The sequence below is a fragment of the Suncus etruscus genome, chromosome 1, assembly GCF_024139225.1.
Source record: "Suncus etruscus isolate mSunEtr1 chromosome 1, mSunEtr1.pri.cur, whole genome shotgun sequence".
Lineage (NCBI taxonomy): Eukaryota > Metazoa > Chordata > Mammalia > Eulipotyphla > Soricidae > Suncus > Suncus etruscus.
The window spans coordinates 159940365-159963704 of NC_064848.1; the positions used below are offsets into that span (position 1 = coordinate 159940365).

General features: G+C 43.5%; 1 protein-coding gene across 2 annotated transcripts in view; it reads right to left on the reverse strand.

The window, feature by feature from the left end:
• Positions 1-308: 308 nt before the first annotated feature.
• Positions 309-23340, reverse strand: part of VPS53 (VPS53 subunit of GARP complex) — a 202642-nt gene continuing 179610 nt past the window's right edge. The window contains exons 20-23 of one of the 2 annotated variants that reach the window (XR_007499610.1): positions 3557-3694; positions 1755-1859; positions 993-1278; positions 309-793 (exon numbers count right to left, since the gene is read on the reverse strand). Coding sequence is in view for 1 of the 2 variants with exons in the window: in XM_049782265.1 (XP_049638222.1) it covers positions 1108-1278; positions 1755-1859; positions 3557-3694 (414 nt within the window). In the remaining variant the exon portion in view is untranslated. Of the gene's footprint in view, positions 794-979; positions 1279-1754; positions 1860-3556; positions 3695-23340 lie in introns of those variants that run through there. The other variant, XM_049782265.1, reaches the window with a different exon arrangement.

A 23340-nucleotide genomic window follows, 5' to 3' on the forward strand; every position in this document is an offset into this window, starting at 1 on the left:
GTTTTGATAGTTAAAGCCCAAGCCAGAGAGGGGCACTGGCCAGGGCCAGAGTGTGTCCAGAACTATGCCAGGCTCCACATCCCAGTGACCAAACAACAATTGCTCGATGCTACACTTCATCCTGGCTGTTTTAGGGGCTTTAGGTAAGGACTTGGGATGTGAACATGAATGGGGAGAAAGGGGTCAGAGGGAAGGGCCTCTGAGGCTGTCCCACTGCTTCATCTGAATATTTTTCTAGGGAAACGTCCCTAGAATGCTAAAGCTGAGTGGGAGTCAGACATGGAGAAACAATCTGTCTACACTGCAGGCAGAGTTCCTTTCCCCCTCAGCTGGGAGGCCCTGCAGCAGGCACCACACAGGTAGTCCCCTGGTCAGTCACAGAGGACAGCTTTAGATTTCTGAGACACAGGGAGAACATAAGGAGAACTTGCCACCAACTTGTGAGAAGAACCAGAAACAAAATGTGTGTCCAGAAGTAGGGCCACGGGGGACTGTGTGCAGGTGTCCTGCCACTCTGGGCTCACTTCCTGCACCTGAACTCACTGTTTCTAAGACAGCAGGACCTGGGGGTGGCAAAAGCAGGAAAGGGTGTAGCCGGGTTGCACAGGCACCTAGTAGGAAACAGGGTCACGTGCCAGTGGGTGAGGCTGCAGCCCCAGAACAGCGTGAGCTAGGATTCCCCTGGGGCCCACAGCAGCCACATGGCCTTTCCATTGCCTCACTTGGTTTCTCAGTTTGAGACTGGGATTGAGATAGGGTCTGGGAGAGACACAGCAGCAAGCAACATTTCTTTCTTTTTTTGGGGGTGGGTGGGGGGGGGGTCACACCCGGCAGTGCTCAGGGGTTATTCCTGGCTCCAGGCTCAGAAATTGCTCCTGGCAGGCATGGGGGACCATATGGGACACCGGGATTCGAACCGATGACCTCCTGCATGAAAGGCAAACGCCTTACCTCCATGCTATCTCTCCGGCCCCAGCAAGCCACATTTCAACATTGGCTGTCTGAGATCTGGGGGAACACACAGAATGGGAGTGGGAGGGCTTCCAGGGAGCAGGAGGAAGGATCCCTGTATGCTCCTACAGTTGCTTTTTTTAAAAAATTTTTTCCCTACAGTCGCTTTTTAATCAGCTTCTCAAGTTTGCGGATGCGGGACGATTCCTGCTCTGGCGTGGGAGCCAGCAGGGACAGTGAGCCGGAACTTTCAGGCCCAGAGGGCGGGCTGGGGAGGCGCTGGCGGAAGAGCTCCAGCATGCTGCTCTGTTCATTCCGCTTCAGGCCCTGTGGATGAGAAAAGAGAGTGTGCAATGAAGACCAGCACCCAGGCGAGAGGAGAGGCAGCACAAACTAATGGGAGAGAGAAGGAATCGAGGTGGGGGGAATACAAAGGGACTGGGTGTAGAATAACCGTTCTCTTTCCCAAAGGGTTCCGTTAAGACAAAGAAGTCACTTGTCACCACACATCTATTGTGTTGGGGTTTGGCACTGGGCACAGATGTACCATCCAAATTCCAGATACCCAGACTCTTCTCTATGAAAGGTCCACTGCAGAACCCCCACAGCAGAGTGAGGTCAGGTGTGTGCATGGTGATGATGTTCCCCGGAGCCCACAGGAAGCCCCAAGGGAGAGAGAAGGGGGCCCAGGGTGTGTGTCTAATGAACAGGGTTCTCCCACTGCCTCCCTTGCTCAACCAGGCATAGCATTGGAATCCAGATGTGAGGATGTGCCTGAAGACAGAGCAAGACCCTAATCTGACCTTCATGTCCAGTATCTTCTGGAAGGTCTCCGTGTTGTAGTCCATAAGCAGCTTGATATAGTTGTCCACAAATAACTCTAAGGGCTCATGAGGGGCCATCACTACCTGCAGAGGGAGACAAAAGTGGACACTCAGGGAGATGTACCCCCACACCCCACAGAGTAGGGCTCTCTTGCTTACCTGCCAGCCCACTGTGAAACAAATTGTGATCTCCAGAAGCCCCAACTCAGAAACACCCCATGGCCCAGCTCATCTTCTTCATAAGAACAACCATCCCTAAGCTCGTTGAATTACAGATAGCGCCTTAGTAAAGAGCCTATGTTCCTCCCCTGAATTAAATATATTTAATATCCTTATATTTAATATAAGGATATTGGAGAAGCTGCATCTGAGAGCCTCTTGTGTGAGGGCACTGGTTTGTATATGCTCCCGAGAAACAGGTGGCACAGGGTATGAAGAAAAGTTGGCTCCTTCACAGGAACACTCCCAAGGTGCTTCCTCAAGCTGTCCAAGGCTCAAAACCTGAAACTTCACAGAACTACCTTCATTTTCAGGGGTCTCAAACTCGCAGCCCACGGACCATTTGTGGCCCTCCATACAACATTTTGTGGCCCTGCCCTAGAGAAATCTTTTTTTGTTTTGTTTTGTTTTAGTTGTTTGGGTCACACCCCCCCAATGTTCAAGGCTTACTACTGACTTTGTACTCAAGGATCACCCCAACTTTGCCTCCGGCGGCCCCCAGGTAAATTGAGTTTGAGACCCTTGATTTAAATCAAAGATTCTCAACCTCATGTACTCTACCATTCTCTTCTCAGAAAAGACGAAACACTTAGCATCCTCCTGGAAATCTATCTTCAAGTGAATGAGCAGAAAGTGCCCTGCATGGCGTGCACATGTGCGTGCGTGTATTTGTGCGTGTGTGTATGCGCGTGTGTGTGATATTCCTGAAGCAGTGGATGGGGGAGGCCATAAGGCCATGCTTGGATGGCTCTGGCCAGCTATCTCAGGCCCCCACTGTGGCTTTCCTTTCTGCCTTTGTCTACGTTACTGCTTGGGAGGCAGCCCCGAAAGGAGAATTCCATGTAATATCACTCATTCTAGAACCTTTCCCTCTCTCTTCAAGAAGTACAAATACCCTTACTTCTCAACAAGTACATGTAGAGTCCAGGATAGGAATGCAAGGCTTAGGGACTGGAGCCATAGCATAGCAGGTAGGGCATTGCCTTAAACATGGTCAACCTAGGACCAACCTGAGTTTGATCCCCAGCATCCCCCCTGACCCTACCCTAAAGCAATTCTGAGAGTAGAGCCAGAAGTAACCCCTGAGCACCACTGGGCGTGGACCCCCCCCCAAGAAAACCAACAACCTAGGAATACAAGGAGTAGACTCTTACAAAGTCCTTAGCCCTCAGAGAGTTTTAGAAAATGGGCTGGCTGATGCCACAGCCATAGTAGATAAAATACCTAAGAGACTTAACAAAGGAAAGGCCTGAGAGCTCCTGAAGAGCAGAGAGAGCCTTAATTTAGCCATTTCCCTGAGGCAAGACCACCTCACTCTTGTTTTTGGTCAATCTTATAACAAAACAAACCCAGGATGATAAAGAAATTAGTTGTCAGGAAGAGTAACTGGCTACTTTCTACAATGCCCAGTGTGACCCAAAGCTAGTGTCGTCTGAGAAGAAGATAATCCTTTGGAATCAGGGAGGCCAGGTGCTAACCTGTGTGCCCAGCATCAGTGCTCTGTGGGACCACGCCCTCAGCTCCCCCACCCCTCTGACAGACAGTGAGGAAGGTAGCCCCACCTTGAGGATCATTTCCGCCCGGGTCATGCCTTTCACCATGATTTTCGTGTAGCTGGCAGGAGCTTTCCTCACCACCTGTGAGCCAATAGACGGGAGATCGAGTAGGACCACCTTCAGGGAATGTGTGTCCAGTAGCAGCTGTGGGTACAGAAAATTACCGGTCACTCCTCAGGACAAAACACAAATAAAGTCCATGCTGATTCCTAACATTTTTCTAACTTTATTGCCTGATTTGATGATTCTTTACTTTAAAAAAAGAAATTGGGGGGATGTGGTTCGCTGGTACAGTATATCACTTGCATGCATGAGGCCCTGGGTTCAATTCTAGGCAGGAGGGGTTTGAGATCACACATAGGGGTTACTCATGGAATGTTTGCTTTCCATGCCAGGAAACCTGGGTTCTGTCTCTCCAGTTGGCTGTGTTCTTGTTTACCTGGGGTGGATACAATTTTTTCAAGTTAATGATTTCATATTCTTTTTTGTTTGTTTTTGGGCCATAACTTTTTGCACTCAGGAATCACTCCTGGCGGGCTCAAGGGACCATATGGGATGCCAGGGATAGAAGCCACCTCAAGCTCCCTGTACCTACTGTACTATCTCTTTGGTTCCCAATTTCACATTCTGGATGATATGGAATTGCTGGATCATATGCTAATTATATTTATGACATCTTAAAGAGGGTCTGTGTAGTTCTTCAAAATGGTTGTACCAATTTATAACTCCAGCCAATGTATAAGGGATCCACATGTTTTTTCCACACATACCCCAATATTTATTCATTTTGATGTAAGCAATCTGTACAAGTATAAGAACTAATACTGGTTTTGATTTTAATTTCCCTGGTAAGTGATGATGAGCAACTTTTCCTCTGTTGGTCATTTGCATGTTTTCTTTGGAGAAATATCTATTCAAATCTTCTGCAGTTTGTAATGAGCTCATCTGATTATTTTGGTTATTGTTGTTTTTCATAAATTCTGTATCATATATAGGTCATAACTATACATTGAATATTAAACCCTTACAGATATAATGTATGAATATTCTCTCCATCAGTAGGTTGTTTTTCTTTTCCATCAGTAGGTTGTTATTTCATTCCATTCCATTAATTTTTTTTTTGATGTACAAACTATTTTACGGAGGCTTCAGCAGACAACATGGGGACGACATGGCTCCATGCGGTAGGCTTTTGGGCCAAGATTAGGGGAATATGCAGGCTCGGATGCCCCCCACAGCCTTCTCTCTCCTTCCTCCCGGTCCCCAGGGGTACCCCAGGCCACCTGCCCAGGGTCCCAGCAAGTGGATTCCGGCGAGGAGCAAGTCTAAAGGAGACCCCAGCAGGCTTCCCCGTTCCTACAGGGGACAGGGAGGTGTCTGTTGAACCTCCGGCTTCCAGCCATTAGGAAGCAAATGCCTCTTGGGGAGCCGGAGGCTTTAGCAGACAACACGGGGACGACATGGCTCCATGCGGTAGGCTTTTGGGCCAAGATTAGGGAAAGATGCTGCCTCGGATGCCCCCCACGCCTTCTATATTCCCATTTTCAAATCAAATTTCAAAAAAATTTATATAAATTTGTAGGATATCATATCAGTGAATCCACTTTCATTATACCGTACAGATAGTTAAATAGGATATCATAGGGGTTCAACTATGTTTAAAATATACAGAATGTCTATGTTGAATTATTTTCTCCCTCTATTGTCTCTCCACCCTACAGGCTCATTTCTAGTCCTTTACTTTTACCCTCACTGTCTCCCACCCCACATGAAACCATTTTTTTTTTTTGGGCCACACCTGGCGATGCTCAGGGGTTACTCCTGGCTGTCTGCTCAGAAACAGCCCCTGGCAGGCACGGGGGACCATATGGGACACCGGGATTCGAACCAACCACCTTTGGTCCTGGATTGGCTGCTTGCAAGGCAAATGCCGCTGTGCTATCTCTCCGGGCCATGAAACCATTTTTACCCTCAATTCTTCGCTCTTTATGAAGCAGATTAATATCCTTTCTCAAGCTAACTGCCGGCCAGCTCCCAAAATGAAAAAATAAACTCTAAGCCTGAAAAGAAACCAAAACTCTGTTCCTATCAAGCTATTATCAATGGACTACTATCTTCACTGGATACCTGTGCTTGCTACCATAACCAGTTTCCAAGATGCCCCCAAAGACATTTTCTGATACTAGGTGCTGTGAGTTTATAGACTTTAGTTGGCCAAAGTGGTGTCTAGGAAACAACACCCTCTCCCTTGACTATCTCTAAAACATAAAAGGGACACGTGTATCTCCTTTGTATATCTCGGATGTATTCCCTTAACATCTATAACTCTTTTCTGAATATCCTCTTATATAGTGACAATTTTTGCCCACTGGTTTTTTTTATTGATTGTTCGTTTTGCTTTTTCCCATTGAGATCTGTTTTATAAGAAATGCTGTTAGAAGAGTACCTCTGTATACAATTGATGTTTGAACCAAGTTACGGGGAATGTTGGATTTGATCCGTCAGCCCCCAGATGCACTAACAATATCTTGTGGCACTGTTTCTCCTTTGCTATAGGCCACATTAAAATGGGAAAATAATACATATGCAAACAAGTTCTTATCTAATAGAGATAGGGACACAAATTTGGTAATGCAGTTAGGCCTTATACCCTGAACATTGGCATAACGATTTGGCTTAAGTCTCAGAAGAATGGGCTGTGCCCATACACCTCTGAACAATGGATATCATCTATGGAAACAATTGTCTATAACAGGATGCAAAAATCTACCAGGCGAAGACCTACCACTGCTCTGCGCTTTGACTATATTCCAAAGAGTGCTCTCAAACACCCAGACGACTCAGCACAACAACTGCTTGCAGGGCAGATCGCTCCACATCTAATGGTGTGCTGAAACTAGAGGATGCTCCACATCAGCCTGACTTCGATGAATGAAAGAAATGTATAGTATCCACAATCTTCAAATATAGGAATTTGATACCAACAACAGCTAAAGTATGAAAAAGTTTCACTGGGAACACGGAGAATGATTTGGGGTGGACAGACTGGTATGCCTGGAGCTCAGAGTCAGTCTTATGCCAATAAACTTCTGGGGGGCGAGGACTTCTTGAGGCCAAAGATTTTTTTTCCATTTTCCCCATATTTTTCTGGGCCTCTGCCAGACAACAGCGATTGCCACTGTCATACCTTTACTATTGTATTTTTTTTTTTTTTTGGTTTTTTGGGTCACACCTAGGCGGTTGCTCAGGAGTTTACTCCTGGCTGTACTGCTCAGAAATAGCTCCTGGCAGGCACGGGGGAATCATATGGGACACCGGGATTCGAACCAGCCACCTTTGGTCCTGGATCAGCTGCTTGCAAGGCAAACGCCGCTGTGCTATCTCTCAGGGCCCCATATTGTATTTTTTTTTTTAACACTTATATATATATATATAAAAAAAACAAACCAGTTTACTGAACTTAAAAACAAATAACTACAGTAGAATGCCTGTCTCGAATACAGGCAGGGGATGAGAAGGAGGAGGGGGACATTGGGGGGGAATGTTACTCTGGTGAAGGGGGATGTTCTGTTTGTGACTGTAACCCAACTATAATCATGTTTGTAATCATGGTGCTTAAATAAAACAAACTTTTTTTCACTTGTACTTTTGGTTTTGGGGCCACACCCAGCAGTGCTCAGGGGTTACTCTTAGCTCTATGCTCAGAAACTACTCCTGGCAGGCTGGGGGGACAGTATGGGATGCTGGGAATTGAACCCGAGTTGGCCAATGCCAATGGCAAATGTGCTATTGCTCCGGCCCTCTGTACAAAAACTGTTTTGTATTTTTTTAAGTCAAAAAACTGTTTATTTAGGGTGTTTGCCTTGCATGCAGAAGGATGGTGCTTTGAATCCCAGTACCCCATGTGGTTCACCGAGCCTGCCAGGAGCGATTTCTGAGCGTAGAGCCAGGAGTAACCCCCGAAAGCTGCCAGGTGTGACCCAAAAAACCATAAAAAGAACAAAAAAAACGGGGCTGGGCGGTGGCGCTAGAGGTAAGGTGCCTCCCTTGCCTGCGCTAGCCTTGGACAGACCGTGGTTCAATCCCCCGGCATCCCATATGGTTCCCCAAGCCAGGAGCGACTTCTGAGCGCATAGCCAGGAGTAACCCCTGAGCGTCACCGGAAAATAAAAAAAAAAACAAAAAAACCACAAAAAAAACCACAAAAAAAACCAACAAAAAAACCCTGTTTATTTAAAGTTAATTTATTATTTATATAATAAATTATTATATATTATAAATATAGTATATTTAAATATTTAAAATATATTATAAAGCTAATTCATTATTTATATTGTGTGTGTGTGATTTTTGGGTTACATCCGGCAGTGCTCAGGGGTTATTTCTGGCTCCAGGCTCAGAAATTGCTCCTGGCAGGCACAGGGGACCATATGGGGCGCCGGGATTTGAACCGATGACCTCCTGCATGAAAGGCAAACGCCTTACCTCCATGCTATCTCTCCGGCCCTTCATTATTTATATTTAGTGCAGAGCTAGCAGTACCCCCTGCATGCTGCCAGGTGTGGCATAAAAACCAATAATAAAATAAAATAAAATAAAATAATTTATTTTTGAGTTTGGGGTTGCACTTGGCAATACCAGGGATTACTTCTGGTAACTCGGCAATTCTCGAGGGAATGCATGTGACTCAAGCACAGCTTCCTGCATGCAAAGCATGAGCTCCAGTCCACTGAGTCATCTCTCTAGCCCTGCATATGTCCTTTTATATTTGATGTAGTCCCAGCTGCTTTCTAAAAAATGTATTCAGGACTTCGGAGAGACAGCACAGCGGTAGGGCGTTTGCCTTGCAATGCCCTACCCAGGACAGACAAGGGTTCGATCTCTGGCAACCTATATGGTCCCTGAAGCCTGGCAGGAGCTATTTCTGAGCAGAGAGCCAGGAGTAACCCCTAACCCATCAGACAAGGGGCTATATCTAAGGTATATAAAGTATTGACAGAACTTAACAAGAAAATAACATCTAACCCCATCAAAAAATGGGGAGAAGAAATGAACAGACAATTCCTCAAAGAAGAAATACAAATGGCCAAAAGACACAAGAAAAAATGCTCCACATTACTAATCATCTGGGAGATGCAAATCAAAACAACAATGAGGTACCATCTCATGCCACAGAGACTGGCACACATCACAAAGAATAGAACAATTAGTGCTGGCGGGAATGTGGGGAAAAAGGAACTCTCATTCACTGCTGGTGGGAATGCTGCCTTGTTCAGCCTTTCTGGAAAACAATATATGGAGATTCCTCAAAAGACTGGAAATTGAGCTTCCATATAATCCAGCTATACCACTCCTAAGGATATACTACAAACACAAAAACACAAAACAGAAATGCCTTCTGCACACCTATATTCACTGCAGTAATATTTATAATAGCCAGAATCTGGAAATAACCCAGATGTCTGATAACAGATCAGTGGCTAAAGAAATGGTGGTACATATACACAATGAAATACTATGCAGCTGTCAGAAGAGATGAGGTCATGAAATATTCCTATACATGAATAGACATGTTCAGAAGGAGAGAGATAGACATGAAAGTTTTTTCTCATCTATGGGTTTAAGAAAAGTAAAAAAACATTATTGTAGGCTGGTCCGATGGCAGTGGTTTATCAGAACTTATTAACGTTAGTATCACAAAAGGTAGTATATAACCCCCCCCCCCCTGCTCAATTTGACTGGCTTAAAAAAAACATTACTGGGCCCGGAGAGATAGCACAGCGGCGTTTGCCTTGCAAGCAGCCGATCCAGAACCAAAGGTGGTTGGTTCGAATCCCGGTGTCCCATATGGTCCCCCGTGCCTGCCAGGAGCTATTTCTGAGCAGACAGCCAGGAGTAACCCCTGAGCACTGCCGGGTGTGGCCCAAAAACAAAAACAAAAACAAAAACAAAAAACAAAAAAAAAAAACATTACTGTAATAGACAAAAGAGATGAAGGACTGGCCGACGATATGAAGCTTGCCACAAAGAATGGTGAGTTCAGTTGGAGAAATGACTACACTGACAACTAACATGATAATGGTAGTAAGAGAAGTAGAATGCTTAAATGAAGGTTGGGGCCAGGAGATAGCATGGAGGTAAGAAGGCGTTTGCCTTTCATGCAGAAGGTCATTGGTTCGAATCCCGACCTCCCATATGGTCCCCCATGCCTGCCAGGAGCGATTTCTGAGTGTGGAGCCAGGAGTAACCCCTGAGCACTGCTGGGTGTGACCCAAAAACCAAAAAAAAAAAAAAAAAAAAAATGCAGGGAGGAGGGAGATGAAAGGCATTGGTGGTGGGAATGTTGCACTGGTAAAGGGGGATCTTTTTTTTTTTTACATATAACTGAAACCCAACTACAAACATGTTTGTAATCATGGTTCTTAAATAAAGATATGTATTAAAAATAAACAAATAAAAATTGGAACATTAGTAATATAAAGAAAAAGGAGTAATCCCTGAGTACCAGGTATGGCCCAAAAACCGAAGGGGGAAAAAAAAGATTTAATTTTGGGGGTGGGGCCATACGTGACAGCTCTTGGCTCTGTGCTCAGGAATCACTCCTGGTAGTGTACTGAGGACACTATTTGGTGCTGGCGATCAATCTAGGATCAGTCTCATGCACAATAGTGCCTTGGCCTTTCTATTATCTCTCAGGCCCCTCTAGTTGCTTATTTAGCTTTCAATTCTTTGGCCATTAGACTCAAGTTCTTTTCTCTTAATTCCTTCCTTCCTTCCTTCCTTCCTTCCTTCCTTCCTTCCTTCCTTCCTTCCTTCCTTCCTTCCTTCCTCCTTCCTTCCTTCCTTCCTCCTTCCTTCCTTCCTTCCTTCCTTCTTCCTTCCTTCCTTCCTTCCTTCCTTCCTTCCTTCCTCCCTCCCTCCCTCCCTCCCTCCCTCCCTCCTTCCTTCCTTCCTTTCCTTCCTTCTTTCTCCCTCCCTTTCTTCTCCCTTCCTCTTTCTCTCTTTCTTTCTCTCTTTCTCTCTCTCTTTCTCTCTTTTCTCTCTTTCTCTCTCTCTTTCTCTTCTTTCTTTCTTTCTTTCTCTTTCTTTCTTTTCTCTTTCTTCTTTCTTTCTTTCTTTCTTTTCTTTCTTTCTTCTTTCTTTTCTTTCTTTTTCTTTCTTTTTCTTTTTTTCTTTCTTTCTTTCTTTTCTTTCTTTTCTTTTTCTTTCTTTCTTCTTTCTTTCTTTCTTCTTTCTTTTTCTTTCTTTTCTTCTTTCTTTCTCTTCTTTCTTTCTTTCTTTCTTTCTTTCCTCTTTCTTTCCCCCCTCTCTCTCTCCCTCTCTCTCCCCCCTCCTCCCCCCTCTCCTCCCTCCCTCCTCCCTCCTTTTTCTTTTTTTTGGTTTTTCGGCCACACCAGTTGATATGCAGGGGTTACTCCTGGCTATGTGCTTAGAAATTGCTCCTGGCTTGGGGGAACCATATGGGACGATGGGGGATCAAACCGTGGTCCGTCCTAGGCTAGCGCATACAAGGCAGATGCCTTACCACTAACGCCACCACTCCTTAAATGTTTATTTCTGACACATAGTTCTCGAGCACTGCTGGGAGTAACTCCCAAGCACTGCCAGTAGCAACCCCTGAGCACAGAGCCAGGAATACCTATGAAGCATTGCCTGGCCAGATTAAAAGTCAAAAGAAAAGCAAGGGGCCAGAGAGATAGCATAGAGATAGGGCGTTTGCCTTGCATGCAGAACGACGGTGGTTGGAATCCCAGTATCCTATATTGTCCCCTGAGCCTGCCAGGAGCGATTTCTGAGTGTAGAGTCAGGAGTAAACCCTGAACAATGACAGGTGTGACCAAAAACAAAACAAAACAAACTAAAAGACAAGCCCCCCCACCCCCGAGTATGCTCCTAGCTGTGAGTTTGTAGTGGGCCTCTTAGTTGACGCGTTTCTTCCATTGCCATCTTTTTTTACTTCTCTATGGCCCACCACTGCCATTTTAATAGAGCTTTAATGGGTGCCATATCCAAGTGCTTTCTTTCCAGGTACTAAGGTGACTGTGATTTTTGTCCTTGGGCATGCCCTTTATGCATGTTGAAATATTTGCATTCCAAGACAAACCCTGCTTTGTCATGGTACATGATCCTTTTGATACAATCGTTCCTTATTGCCATTGCTGCAGTGATCCTGGGTCACACCACTGGTTGTATTGCAAGGACACTCTGTTATGATGCATATGTTGGACATGTGGTTTTGGTGCTCACATATACTTGGTTACAGTGCTCGAAGTACTGCTTGATTGACCGAGGTACTCCAAAGGTCACACACTTTAGCTGCAGTGCCAGGGATTAAATTTATGGACTCAAAGTCCATGCATGAGACCTGGGCTTGATTACTGCTACCACCACATCCACACCCACACTCAATCAATTAATCAATCAATCTGCTCCTTGCATGTCGGCAAGCATCCTGGGCCCTGGTATATGAGCCTTTTAATGTAGTGCTAAATTTGATTTGCTAGTGTTGTGCTGGCTACTTTGACATCTATGCTTGTTGGAGACAGTGGTGTATAGTTACTATTTGGGGTGTTGTTTTGGTGTTAGGCTAATGTTGGCCTCATAAGATACATTTGTGAAGTTTTCCCTCTTTTGTTTTCAAGTCTTTTAAAAAATGTTGAGAAGGTCAGGCATAAAAGTTCTCTGAAGGGTTGAAAGAATTCTGTAATAATCTCTGGTCCTGCACTTCAAATTTTTGGAGAAAAAATTTAAATTACTATTTCAATTTTCAACCCTGTAATTAGTCTATTTAGGCCTTTTCCTTTTATTCTTGGAAAGCTAAACTTTTTCTAAAAAGTTATCCATTTTAGGATATTAAATTTACTGACAGAGTTGTTTATAGTAGTTGGTCACGATTCTTTGTATTCCTGTGGTATCTGTCCTAATTTCTCTTTTTTATTTCGGATTATATGGGTTTTATTTTTGTTTGGGGCCACACTTGGCAATGCAAAGTGTTGCCCAGTGGTGCTCCAGCCCTCTGAGCTAGTTCCCAGCCTCTCACTTCTGATTCTACTCATTAGTTTTGTGTTTCCGGAAAAAAATATTTTATTAATAAACATTTTGTATTTGGGGGTTTCTATTTCATTTATTTCTACTCAAGATTTTTATTATTTCCTTTCCTCTGACTAGCTCTGGCTTTATGGTTCTTTTTACAGTTGCTCTAGGAAAAAAGATTAAGTTCTTTGAGATTTTTTTTTTTGTGTGTATGTGTATGTGTATGTGTTTTGGGTAACACCTGGCAGTGGCGCTCAGTTACTCCTGACTCTGTGCTTAGAAGTTGCTCCAGCTAGGCATGGGGGACTATATGGATGCTGGGATTCGAACTACAGTCTGTTCTGGATTGGTTGCATGCAAGGCAAACGCCCTATCGCTGTGCTATCTTTCCGGCCTTCCAAGTTCTTTGAGATTTTTCTTATTTCTTTCTCTTAACTTTTCTTTTTTTTTGGGGGGTGGGGTGGGGCTGCTTTTGGGTGACACCTGGCTGTGCTCAGGGGTTATTTTGGCTCTGCACTCAGAAATCACTCATGACAGGCTTGGGGGACCATATGGAATGCTGGGGATTGAACCTTGGTCAGAGGCATGAAAGCAAATGCGTTACTCACTGTGCTATCACTCTGGCCCTGTACTACCATTTTTGCTGTATTCCATAAGTTCTAGTAATGTCTTCATTTTCATTTATTTCTAGGCATTTAATATATTTTACATTTTATTTATGTTTTGGTTTTTGGGCCATACCTGGTGATGCTTAGAGCTGACTCCTCGCTCTGTGTTCAGGGATCACTCCTGGAGGTGCTCAGCAGACAATATGGGATGCCGGGGATCAAACCTGGGCCAATCGCATACAAGGCAAGTACCCTACCTAATGTACTATAACTGGCCTGATCTCAACATTTTAAAATTTATGCTTTGACTTCCTTAGTCAAATCAATCATTATTTTTTTTTTGATAAGTAGGGGAATACAAGATATACCTGAAAGCTACTCTGGCACAGCATTTGGGGTTTGTAAATGGTAGTTTGATTTGAGTGTTAACCTGGCAGGATGGAAAACACTCATTTGGAGATCCTGTTCTTGGGTTTAGGGACTTCATGGGACTGGTGTGTACATTTTACAAGGAGCTCTAGGTTTGATTCTTGGGATCTATGGTCCCCCAAGCACACTGGATATGGTCCTGGTAGCCTTGAGAACTGCCAGCCTGAGTAGTACTGCACTGCAGAGCCAGGAATCAACTTGCAGGTCTCTGAGCACTGCTTGGTAGGCTCCCTCCTCCCAAACAAGAAGATCCTTTTTTTGGACTGTTTTTTCTTTTTTGGCTTTTGGGTCACACCTGGCAGTGCTCAGGGGTTACTACTCCTGGCTCTATGCTCAGAAATCGCTCCTGACAGGCTTGGGGGACCATATGGGATGCTGGGATTCGAACCATTGTCCATCTACATGCAAGGCAAATGCCCTACTTCCATGCTATCTCTCTGGCCCCTCTTGGACTGTTTTTACTATGTTGTGCCTTCTATCCTGCAAGGTCTTCACTGAAAAGTCTGTGGATCTAACAAGGCTCCCCCTATATATGATTCATATATAAATCATAAGATCTCTAGATCCTGATAAAGGTATGTTTAGTTGTATTTAATTTTTTACTTTAAAAAATGAGAAGAAGGGGCTGGATTGAAAGCACAGCAGGTAGGGCATTTACATTGTAGTTTGCCACCCAACTTTGATCGTTGGCATCCTAGATGGTCTCCTGAGTCTGCCAAGAGTTCTGAGTGCAGAGCCAGGAGTAACCCCTGAGAGCCTCCAGGTGTGACCATACCCTCCCCCCCCAAAAAAAGATAAGAGTAATTTCATGCGTGATAGAGCCAACGGCCAAACTCAGTAGGTCATTCTAGGTATCTAGAGAAACAAATTCATCCCTTCCTGGAGCTGACGCATAATTTTGGCAAAATGATACTTTTTTTTAATGTGGACTCCCTTTTCAGTGCTCCTATCTTTGCTCGATATATTATAGAGTTACTGTTCACTATTTATAGTAGAGTTCTCTATGTTTGTATTGTACATGTAACTCTCTTTCAGATCTTCTTTACTCGAGAACTGGAAGACATTTTTGTGAGTTTGAAGTTTTTCTTCTATGTAGACTAGGTTGCTGGCTATTATGTTTTGAAGCATTTTTTACAATTTCAGTTGATTTTTCTTTTGTTTCATTTGGATCCATTCCATTAGATTTTTGGTTAACCTATTGTGTGAGTATGAGTGTGGGCCACCTCTATGTTTAATGTTTGTCCGTATTATTATTATTATTATAATATTTTGGTTTTTGAGTCACACCCGGTGGTGGTGCTCAGGGATTATTCCTGGCTCTACATTCAGAAATCGCTCCTGGCAGGCTCGGGAGACCATATGCAAGGCAAATGCCTTGCCTCCATACTATCTCTCCGGCCCATTTGTCCGTATTATATGTAATGTCTGTCCAACATGTGTACAGTGGTTAGGAAACTTGTCTTATCCACAGACCAACCTGGGTTTGATCTTTGCACTCCATATGGTATAGCTTGATCTTGCTAGGAGTGATGTCTAAGTGCAGAACCAGGAATAAGGAATAAGCTGGGCGTGGACTCAAAACAAAACAGATAAAAATAAAAACAAAAACCCAAACAAATAAAAAAAGTTCTTCTTCTCTCTTTATTTTTTTTTTTTTTTTTTTTGTGGTTTTTGGGTCACACCCGGCAGTGCTCAGAGATTATTCCTGGCTCCAGGCTCAGAAATTGTTCCTGGCAGGCACGGGGGACCATATGGGACGCCGGGATTCGAACCGATGACCTCCTGCATGAAAGGCAAACGCCTTACCTCCATGCTATCTCTCCGGCCCCTTCTCTCTTTATTTTTGTTTTTTGGGTCACACCCGGCGTGCTCAGGGGTTACTCCTGGCTCCATGCTCAGAAATTGCTCCTGGCAGGCATGGGGGACCATATGGGACATGGGGATTCGAACTGATGACCTTCTGCATGAAAGGCAAATGCCTTACCTTCCATGCTATCTCTCTGGCCCCAGCTTCAGGCATTTTTAGACTGGTGTAGACACTACTATCTAGTTAAAGATACAATCATGTGAGCTTGCTGTTGTGATAATTATAGGAACTTAAATGACAGCTACTATTTCTCTATGCACAGGGACCACTGCCATCCATTTATCTTTTGTGGTCTGCAACTTCATTAAATGGCATCTTATATATAGGTAAGTTCTAGAATCCCTGAGTTCTCACTCAGTATTCATCCCTCATCCAATGCCCTGAGGAGTAACACCTCTTCCTTTCTTACAGAGGACTGTTGCCTACGCCTGAGGCTGCAATGGTTCCATGTTTTCTGTGCTTGAGGTCAGCCCTCCCTTCTCTGTGCTGGAGAACTGCTGGATTGTGGGGTAGGCACTGAGCTGTAACAGAGGTTGCCAAAATGTTTCCCAACTTCTTTTGTTGAGAGGAGGGGGACTTGAGCCATACCCAGCAGTGCTCAGGATTTACTTCTGGCTCTATGGAGAGGGATCCCTGCAGGAAGGGATCAAGGAACCATATGTGGTGTTGGGGATTAAGTAGGAGATGGCAACAATGCAATGCAAACTCCTAACTTGCTGTACAATCTTTCTGGCCCTATATCAATTTCCATTCTTATTGGCAATATATAAAAGTTCCAGCTGTTTCTAATCTCACTAACAGAGTAATGTCAGTCTTTTTTTTTTAATGTTAGCCATTCTGATATCACTGAGTTTAACTTGCACATGTAACTATAGTCACATGCTGTATAGCTGATCCTCAATACTCCTTCTAGAACTGACAGCTTATACTCTTTGACCCTTCTATTTTATTTTCCTCCTGGCAACTGTCTATTCTGTTTCCATAAAATTGGTTTTTAAAAGAGTCTAGCTTTATGGCACATTTTAAATATTTTAAGATACAGATTTAGAAGACTAGTAATTTGTTGGTCATATGATGCCAAATAATATCTACTATTTTGTGTTCATCTCTTAGAGGAATTAAGTTCTTAATTCTAGAGGCCAGAAAGATAGTACAGTGGGTAAGGTGCTTACCTTGCATGAGGCTGACCTAGGGTTTTTTATTTTTAAACTCAGGTTTGATCCCTAACATTCCATCATTGACTGGTACTGCCAGGAGTGATTACTCAGTACAGAGTACCACCAGGTGTGCTCCCTTCACCTCCCCAAAGTACTCCAATCACTCTATGTACTCTAATCACTTCAAAAAAATTAGTACTTAAACTGTTTTTGTTAAAAGAAACACTAATTGTTAGTCATAGGAATATTCTCTTAGGTTATCTTCCAGAAGACTTATTGTCTTATATTTTACCTTGGAGCCATGATTCACCTGGAATTGCTTTTTAAATATTGAAACCTACATAAATACTTTAAAGTATTCTATTTTTAGTACAGTTATATGACTGTGCTATATGTGTTATATGACACTCCCACACCTATGAGCAGGCATGTTTTCTTCTCTTCCTCAGTCCTACCAGTCTTCAATCTCCCATCTGTCTTGTGGATTTGCATATTCTATTCATTTTATATAATGGAATAATAAAAACATGTGGCCTTTTACATCAGGTTTCTTTCACTTAGTATACTATTTTCTTTCCTTCCCTTCTTCCCTCCCTCCCTCCCTCCCTCTCTTCCTGTTTGTTTTGGTCAATACTTAGCGATGTTCAAAGGGATTCAAGAATTACTCCTGGTGGTGCTTGGGTGACCATATGGGATGCCAGGGATTGAATCTGGGCCCGCTGCATGCAAGGCAAGCTCCGTATCTGCTCTCAGAGATTGAAGAGGCAGAAGGTGAATGGTAGGATAGAGAGATTCAAGAAGCATTTCAAAAGGAAAAAAATAAAAACTAAGAACTAAAAGGAGAAAGATCTACTCTCTGGGCAGAAGCATATGGACACAGGAAAAGGAAAGAAAAAAGTGTCACTGTTTTTGAACATAAATTTTACAATCAGAAAACCTAGAATGAAGCTAACTCCAGGAAGCATGAAGTTTTGTGTCAGTTCCCAAAATAAAATTTTATTATGGATCATAATGAGTAGGCATGTGTGGGTGTGAACACTACTACATTTCATAAATCTTGTTATTATGAAGACTTTCAGTAGTATAATGAACTCTGCACCTACCGCCTGGCTGTGGCCCCAGAAATACATCTGTCATCCTCATCTCATGCCATCTCAGCCTCTCATTTAGTGGCTCTCAATGGGGGTGATTTTTGTTCAGCTCCCTTTATCCTTCTGAGCATTTGGAGTGTGGAGACTTTTGTCTGGTAACATTGGGACGCGATTACTGACAACTAGTGGGTAGAAGGAAGACATACTGTCACACATCTTATATGGCTCAGGGCAGCTTCCACAACTAAGTTCAAACACCAACAGCTGGAAAGTCCTGGGCCAGAGAGATAGTTCAAAGGTGAAGGTGATGCCTAGCATGCAACGATGGCCAGGGTGATGGCATCCTGGTCTGAATCCTAGCACTGCATATGTTCCCCATGGCATGAGACCAGAGGTGACCAGGCATCCCCCACATCCCATAAAACGTTCTGCTATGGGTAGGCTCAGTAGAGCACAATCCTTGATTGTGTGAGCCCTTCATTTTACCCAGATCTAGAGAGGAAAAGAGGGAGGCAGAGAGGGAGGGAGAACTGAGAGAAGGGAGGGAGGGACGAATGAACTGGCGGACAGAGAGAAGAAAACCTTGACTACTAAATTTTTGTTGTAGTAAAATTTATATATGTATATATTCAATTTTTATTTATACGATTTTTGGGGAGTTTGTTTTTGGGGCCACACCAGTTCTATGCTTGAGCTACTCCTGTCAGAGGGGGCCTTGTAGTGCAAGGGACTGAACCATGGTAAAGCATGTGCTCAGCCTATTGTGCACTCTGATCTATAGTCTCACAATTCCAAAAAATGGACTTATTCATGGGATCCACTCATAAATTTCCATAACTCTTTTTTCAGATTTAGCAATTTCACTTTTTAATAATTTTACCTAGTTAGCTGAGGCTTTCTTAACATATTATCTATGAACGTTAAATCACATCAAACCAATTTAATAAAGAATGCTTAAAAATATACCAGTAGAGGGGCCGGAGAGATAGCATGGAGGTAAGGCGTTTGCCTTTCATGCAGGAGGTCATCGGTTCGAATCCTGGCGTCCCATATGGTCCCCCGTGCCTGCCAGGAGCAATTTCTGAGCCTGGAGTCAGGAATAACCCCTGAGCACTGCCAGGTGTGACCCAAAAACCACACACACACACACACACACACACACACACACACACACACACACACACACACACACACAAAATACCAGTAGAATTAGGGATGTAGCTCTGCAATAAATTTAGCTTAAGCTCTGCATGCATGGGACCCTGGGTTCAATCCCCAGCACTTCAACAAACAAAAAATGAGAAGAAACACCCTACCACATTTTTGATATTTAACAAGAACTATGTCCCCAAATAAACACCCCATTTTCTCATGCTTCTAGCTTCAATGATGATTCTCTTTTATACATGATTCTCTTTTTACCTTTTCTAGGTGTTTTCGCTTAAAAAAAAATTGGAGGGCCGGAGCGATATCGCACATAGCTTTAGGCATTCAGGTAGGGCGTTCGCCTTGCACGCGGCTGACCCAGGACAGACTGCAGTTCGATCCCTGGTGTCCCATATGGTCTCTCAAGCTAGGAGCGATTTCTGAACACATAGCCAGGAGCAACCCCTGAGTATCATTGGGTGTGGCACAAAAACAAAAAAAAAACCAAGCCAAACCAAAATTGGATTTTTTTAAGGGGGGCAGGGGGCCATACACAGTAGTTTTCAGCAATCACTCCTGGCAAGACTTAGGGAACCATATAGTCCCACAAGCCAGGAGCAATTTCTGAGCGCATAGTCAGGGGTAAGTAACCCCTGAGCGTCCACTGGGTGTAGCTACCCAAAAGTTAATGTGGTGGTATATAATATACATATCATGTATAATACTATGGTATACAGTCATGCAACTCTAAATGACAGGCAGGCCTAAGAACAGATCACATTGATCTGTGTTACAATAGGCTAGAATTTGTGTAGTAAGTTACAGGTTGGGGGCTGAGGAGATGACTCACCCAGCTGCTTTGCAGGCAGGAGTCCCAGTTTCAATTCAGGGGAACCACATGGTCCATCGAGAAATACACAAGAAACACCCCTATAGAAATACACTCTAAGTGTGCTCTGCTGCCAAGTCAGAAGTAACTGACTCATACTGATTGAGGTTTGTGTTATTAACTTCTATGATATTTTGCACAAACGACTAAATAACCATATGACACATTTCTTAAAATATGTCCTATTGTTAAAAGGATACAATGGTCTTTGCTATACAACAGAATATCTTGGACCCCTAAAAGGGCATTCTGACAACATTATAACATTATTATAACATTATAGAGCAGGGGTCTCAACTCAATTACTTGGGGGCCGCAGGAGGCAAAGTCAGGGTGAGACAGGGCCGCATAAGGGATTTCGCTTACCGAATATTCTCAATAAAAAAATCGCATTAGTGGGCCCGGAGAGATAGCATAGTGGCGTTTGCCTTGCAAGCAGCCGATCCAGGACCTAAGGTTGTTGATTCGAATCCCGGTGTTCCATATTGTTCCCTGTGCCTGCCAGGAGCTATTTCTGAGCAGACAGCCAGGAGTAACCCCTGAGCACCGCCGGCCCAAAAAAAAAAAAAAAAAAAAAAAAAAAGAAAACCCACAAAAAATCGCATTAAACATTTGCATACCCCAAAGGGAACTGCACAGGGTATTGCGAATATTGGAAAGGCCAGCCAGGGGCCACAAAATGTTGTACAGAGGGCACAAAAGGCCCACGGGCCCGCGAGTTTGAGACCCTGTTATATAAAACCTTTGTAGACATATTGTGTGAAAAAAGCCTTACACCAAAGGACAGTTTGCAGGAAGATAAAAAAAACACCTGTACACAGACAATGTGCTGGCGGAGACAATAATGCAGTCCCTAAGATTATTTTTAAAGATTGGTTGAAATGGGTCAGAGAGATAGTACAGCAGGTAGGTTTTCCTCATAGGTGGCCAACCTGGCTTTCCCAAGACTGCCAGGATTCTTGAGTGCAGAGCTAGGAGTAACTATCTCCTGGCACTGACATGAATGGCCCAAAATTCCAACACCCCCCAAAAGCCTGAAATAATCTAAAAATATTTTTGAGGGGGCACACATTCAGCCAGTGCACTGGAGGACCATGTGATGCCAGGAAACTAATAGAGCAATTTTGCATGCAAAGCATAATAATCCAGCCCTTTCAATGCTCTTTCAGGCCCCAATATTATGGAATATACACTTATTCCAAATTTACAATGGCAAATTTTGTGCTGGAGAGATAGTGAAGCAGGGGCACTTGTCTTGCACAGAGATGGCCCAGATTCAATCTCTGGTAACCTATCCAGTTACCCCTAGGCCCATCCACGAGTGATCTCTAAATGCAAAGTCTGAAGAAAGCCCAGAGCAGAGCTCAGGGTGCTCCCCTCAAAAAACAAAACACAACAAAAAAAACAAACAAACAAACAAAAAGAACAAAGAAAGGTTAAGGTTTATGTAATGTAATATATTTTTTACCAGAATAAAAAAGTAAGATAGTATATAAAAGAGAAACAAAGGAAAAGAAAACAACTTTTGGACATAAATATATTGCTTAAATCCTTTAGATTCCATCACATGAGAGAGAGAGAGAGAGAGCAGAGGAGAGGAGAGGATGAGAGAAGAGAGAGAGAAGAAAGTGTAAGAGAGAGAGACGAGAGGAGAGAAGATGAGATGAGTGAGGAGGGATGGAGAGAGGAGAGAGAGAGAGTGAGCAAGCGAGCATGCAGAGCTCTAATTTCACTACTTCGATCACTGAGATCATGACAGTGGAATGGGGACTGGACCTCAGGCCTCCTTAGAGTTGCAAAGTCCTGTTCTCCACACTATTTTCCTGGACACACTGTGCTGTGGCCTCTATACAAAGTCTGTGCAAATGGGTTTCATCTGTGCTGTGTGCCCAGTCATAAACACATGGCCTAAGAATACTTAATGACCTTGCAAATCTCTTAAGATTTCTCTAAATGTCCACATACTACAAGAAGCATTACAAAAACTGGGATGGCTTGGTTCAAGTGCCTGGGCAAATTGCTCGAGGGGACTCTGGGACCCAAAGGTAAATAGTTCACTTTACAAAGTGAAGAAGAGAATAAAGAGTAGGAAAACGTCTCCTTTCAAACTTTTGGCAGAAATGTTAGTCTGACCCAAATGCAGGGCCTAGAATCTTTGTGGCAAAGTAGAGGCAGCTGGGATTAAGCTGAACCTTGGCTTTGAGTTTTATAGCTTTTGTTCAAGTTTGGACCATAGTTGCTGTTATACTGAGAACAGAGTTTGTTTGATTCAATGAACCTCTCTTTGCTAATTCCTGCTTTCTGCTGTTTGACCGACCATGCCTTCAGCTTCATGACTATGAGCTTCCATACTCAAGACACGTGGCTTAGCCTGGATTCAGTTAAACTTAAACTTCACATGGGGATCCTTCAAGGGATCCTTCTGCCTTCCCCAGGCTCTCCCTGTTGAGACCGAAGCTCCCCTATCACCACTTTATCAATCATTCGTGTCTGCTTGGTGTCTGATGAATAGAAATTCCAGTTTCACAGATGGCTTTCTCATCTACACCTCAATGCCAGAATTAAATCCTGGCCAAACTGAGATTTTTTTGAAGATATAAACTTTCAGACTGTGCCATTTCTTTTCTTTCCTTGCAGTCTGGTGTATGTGTGAGTGGGAGGAGGAGGGGGGACTCAGAGTATTGTTAGTATAGCAGGTAAGGCATTTGCTTTGCCTGTGGCTGATCTGGATTTGATCCCAGGCTCTACATATGGTTCCCTGAGGCCCACCAGGAGTGATCCCTGAGCACAGAGCAAGAAGTATTCCCTGAGCACTGCCAGGTAAGCCTTCCAGAACCCCAACAAAACAGAAACAGAGCTTCTCATGAGAGTTAGAATATGCTCTACCACTGAATCATATCACTGGCCTTATTTTAACTTTTATTTAGGTTTTGGGGCCACACCCAGTGGTATTCAGGGCTCACTCCTGGTTCTGCACTCAGGAATCACTCTTGGCAGGCTTGGGGAAGCATATGGGCTCAGGGGAGCGAACCTAGGTTAGCCGCATGCAAGATAAGTACCATATATAATACAATAAATGATTATTATATTTATTATTAAACAACAATTTAATTATGAAATAAGTATGATTAAAAACCACAAATAATTATTTAATTAGTACATTAATAGTATAATAATAATAAATAATGGGCTCTTTGTGTTGGGGCTCAAACTTAGGTCTCATCCATGCAAAGCAGAAGCTCTATCAATGAGCCACATCCTTGACCCATATTTAAACAATGTCTTGGGCCAAAGAGATAGAGGGTTTAAGGTACTTGCATTGCAAATAGCTGACCAAAGTTAAATCCCTCGCACCTCATATGGTTCCCTTAGTTCTGCTAGGACTGATCCTAGAGCAGAGTCTGGAGTAAGCCTTGAGCACTGAAGGGTATGACCCCAACCCCCCACCTCCCAAAACAAAACACCCCACTGCAGTAAGAGAAAATTTGCAGAAAACAGGTATGATACTAGATTCATATGATGACATAAAAATATTGTGGTTATTAGACATCAAATTAGGAAGTTGTCAAC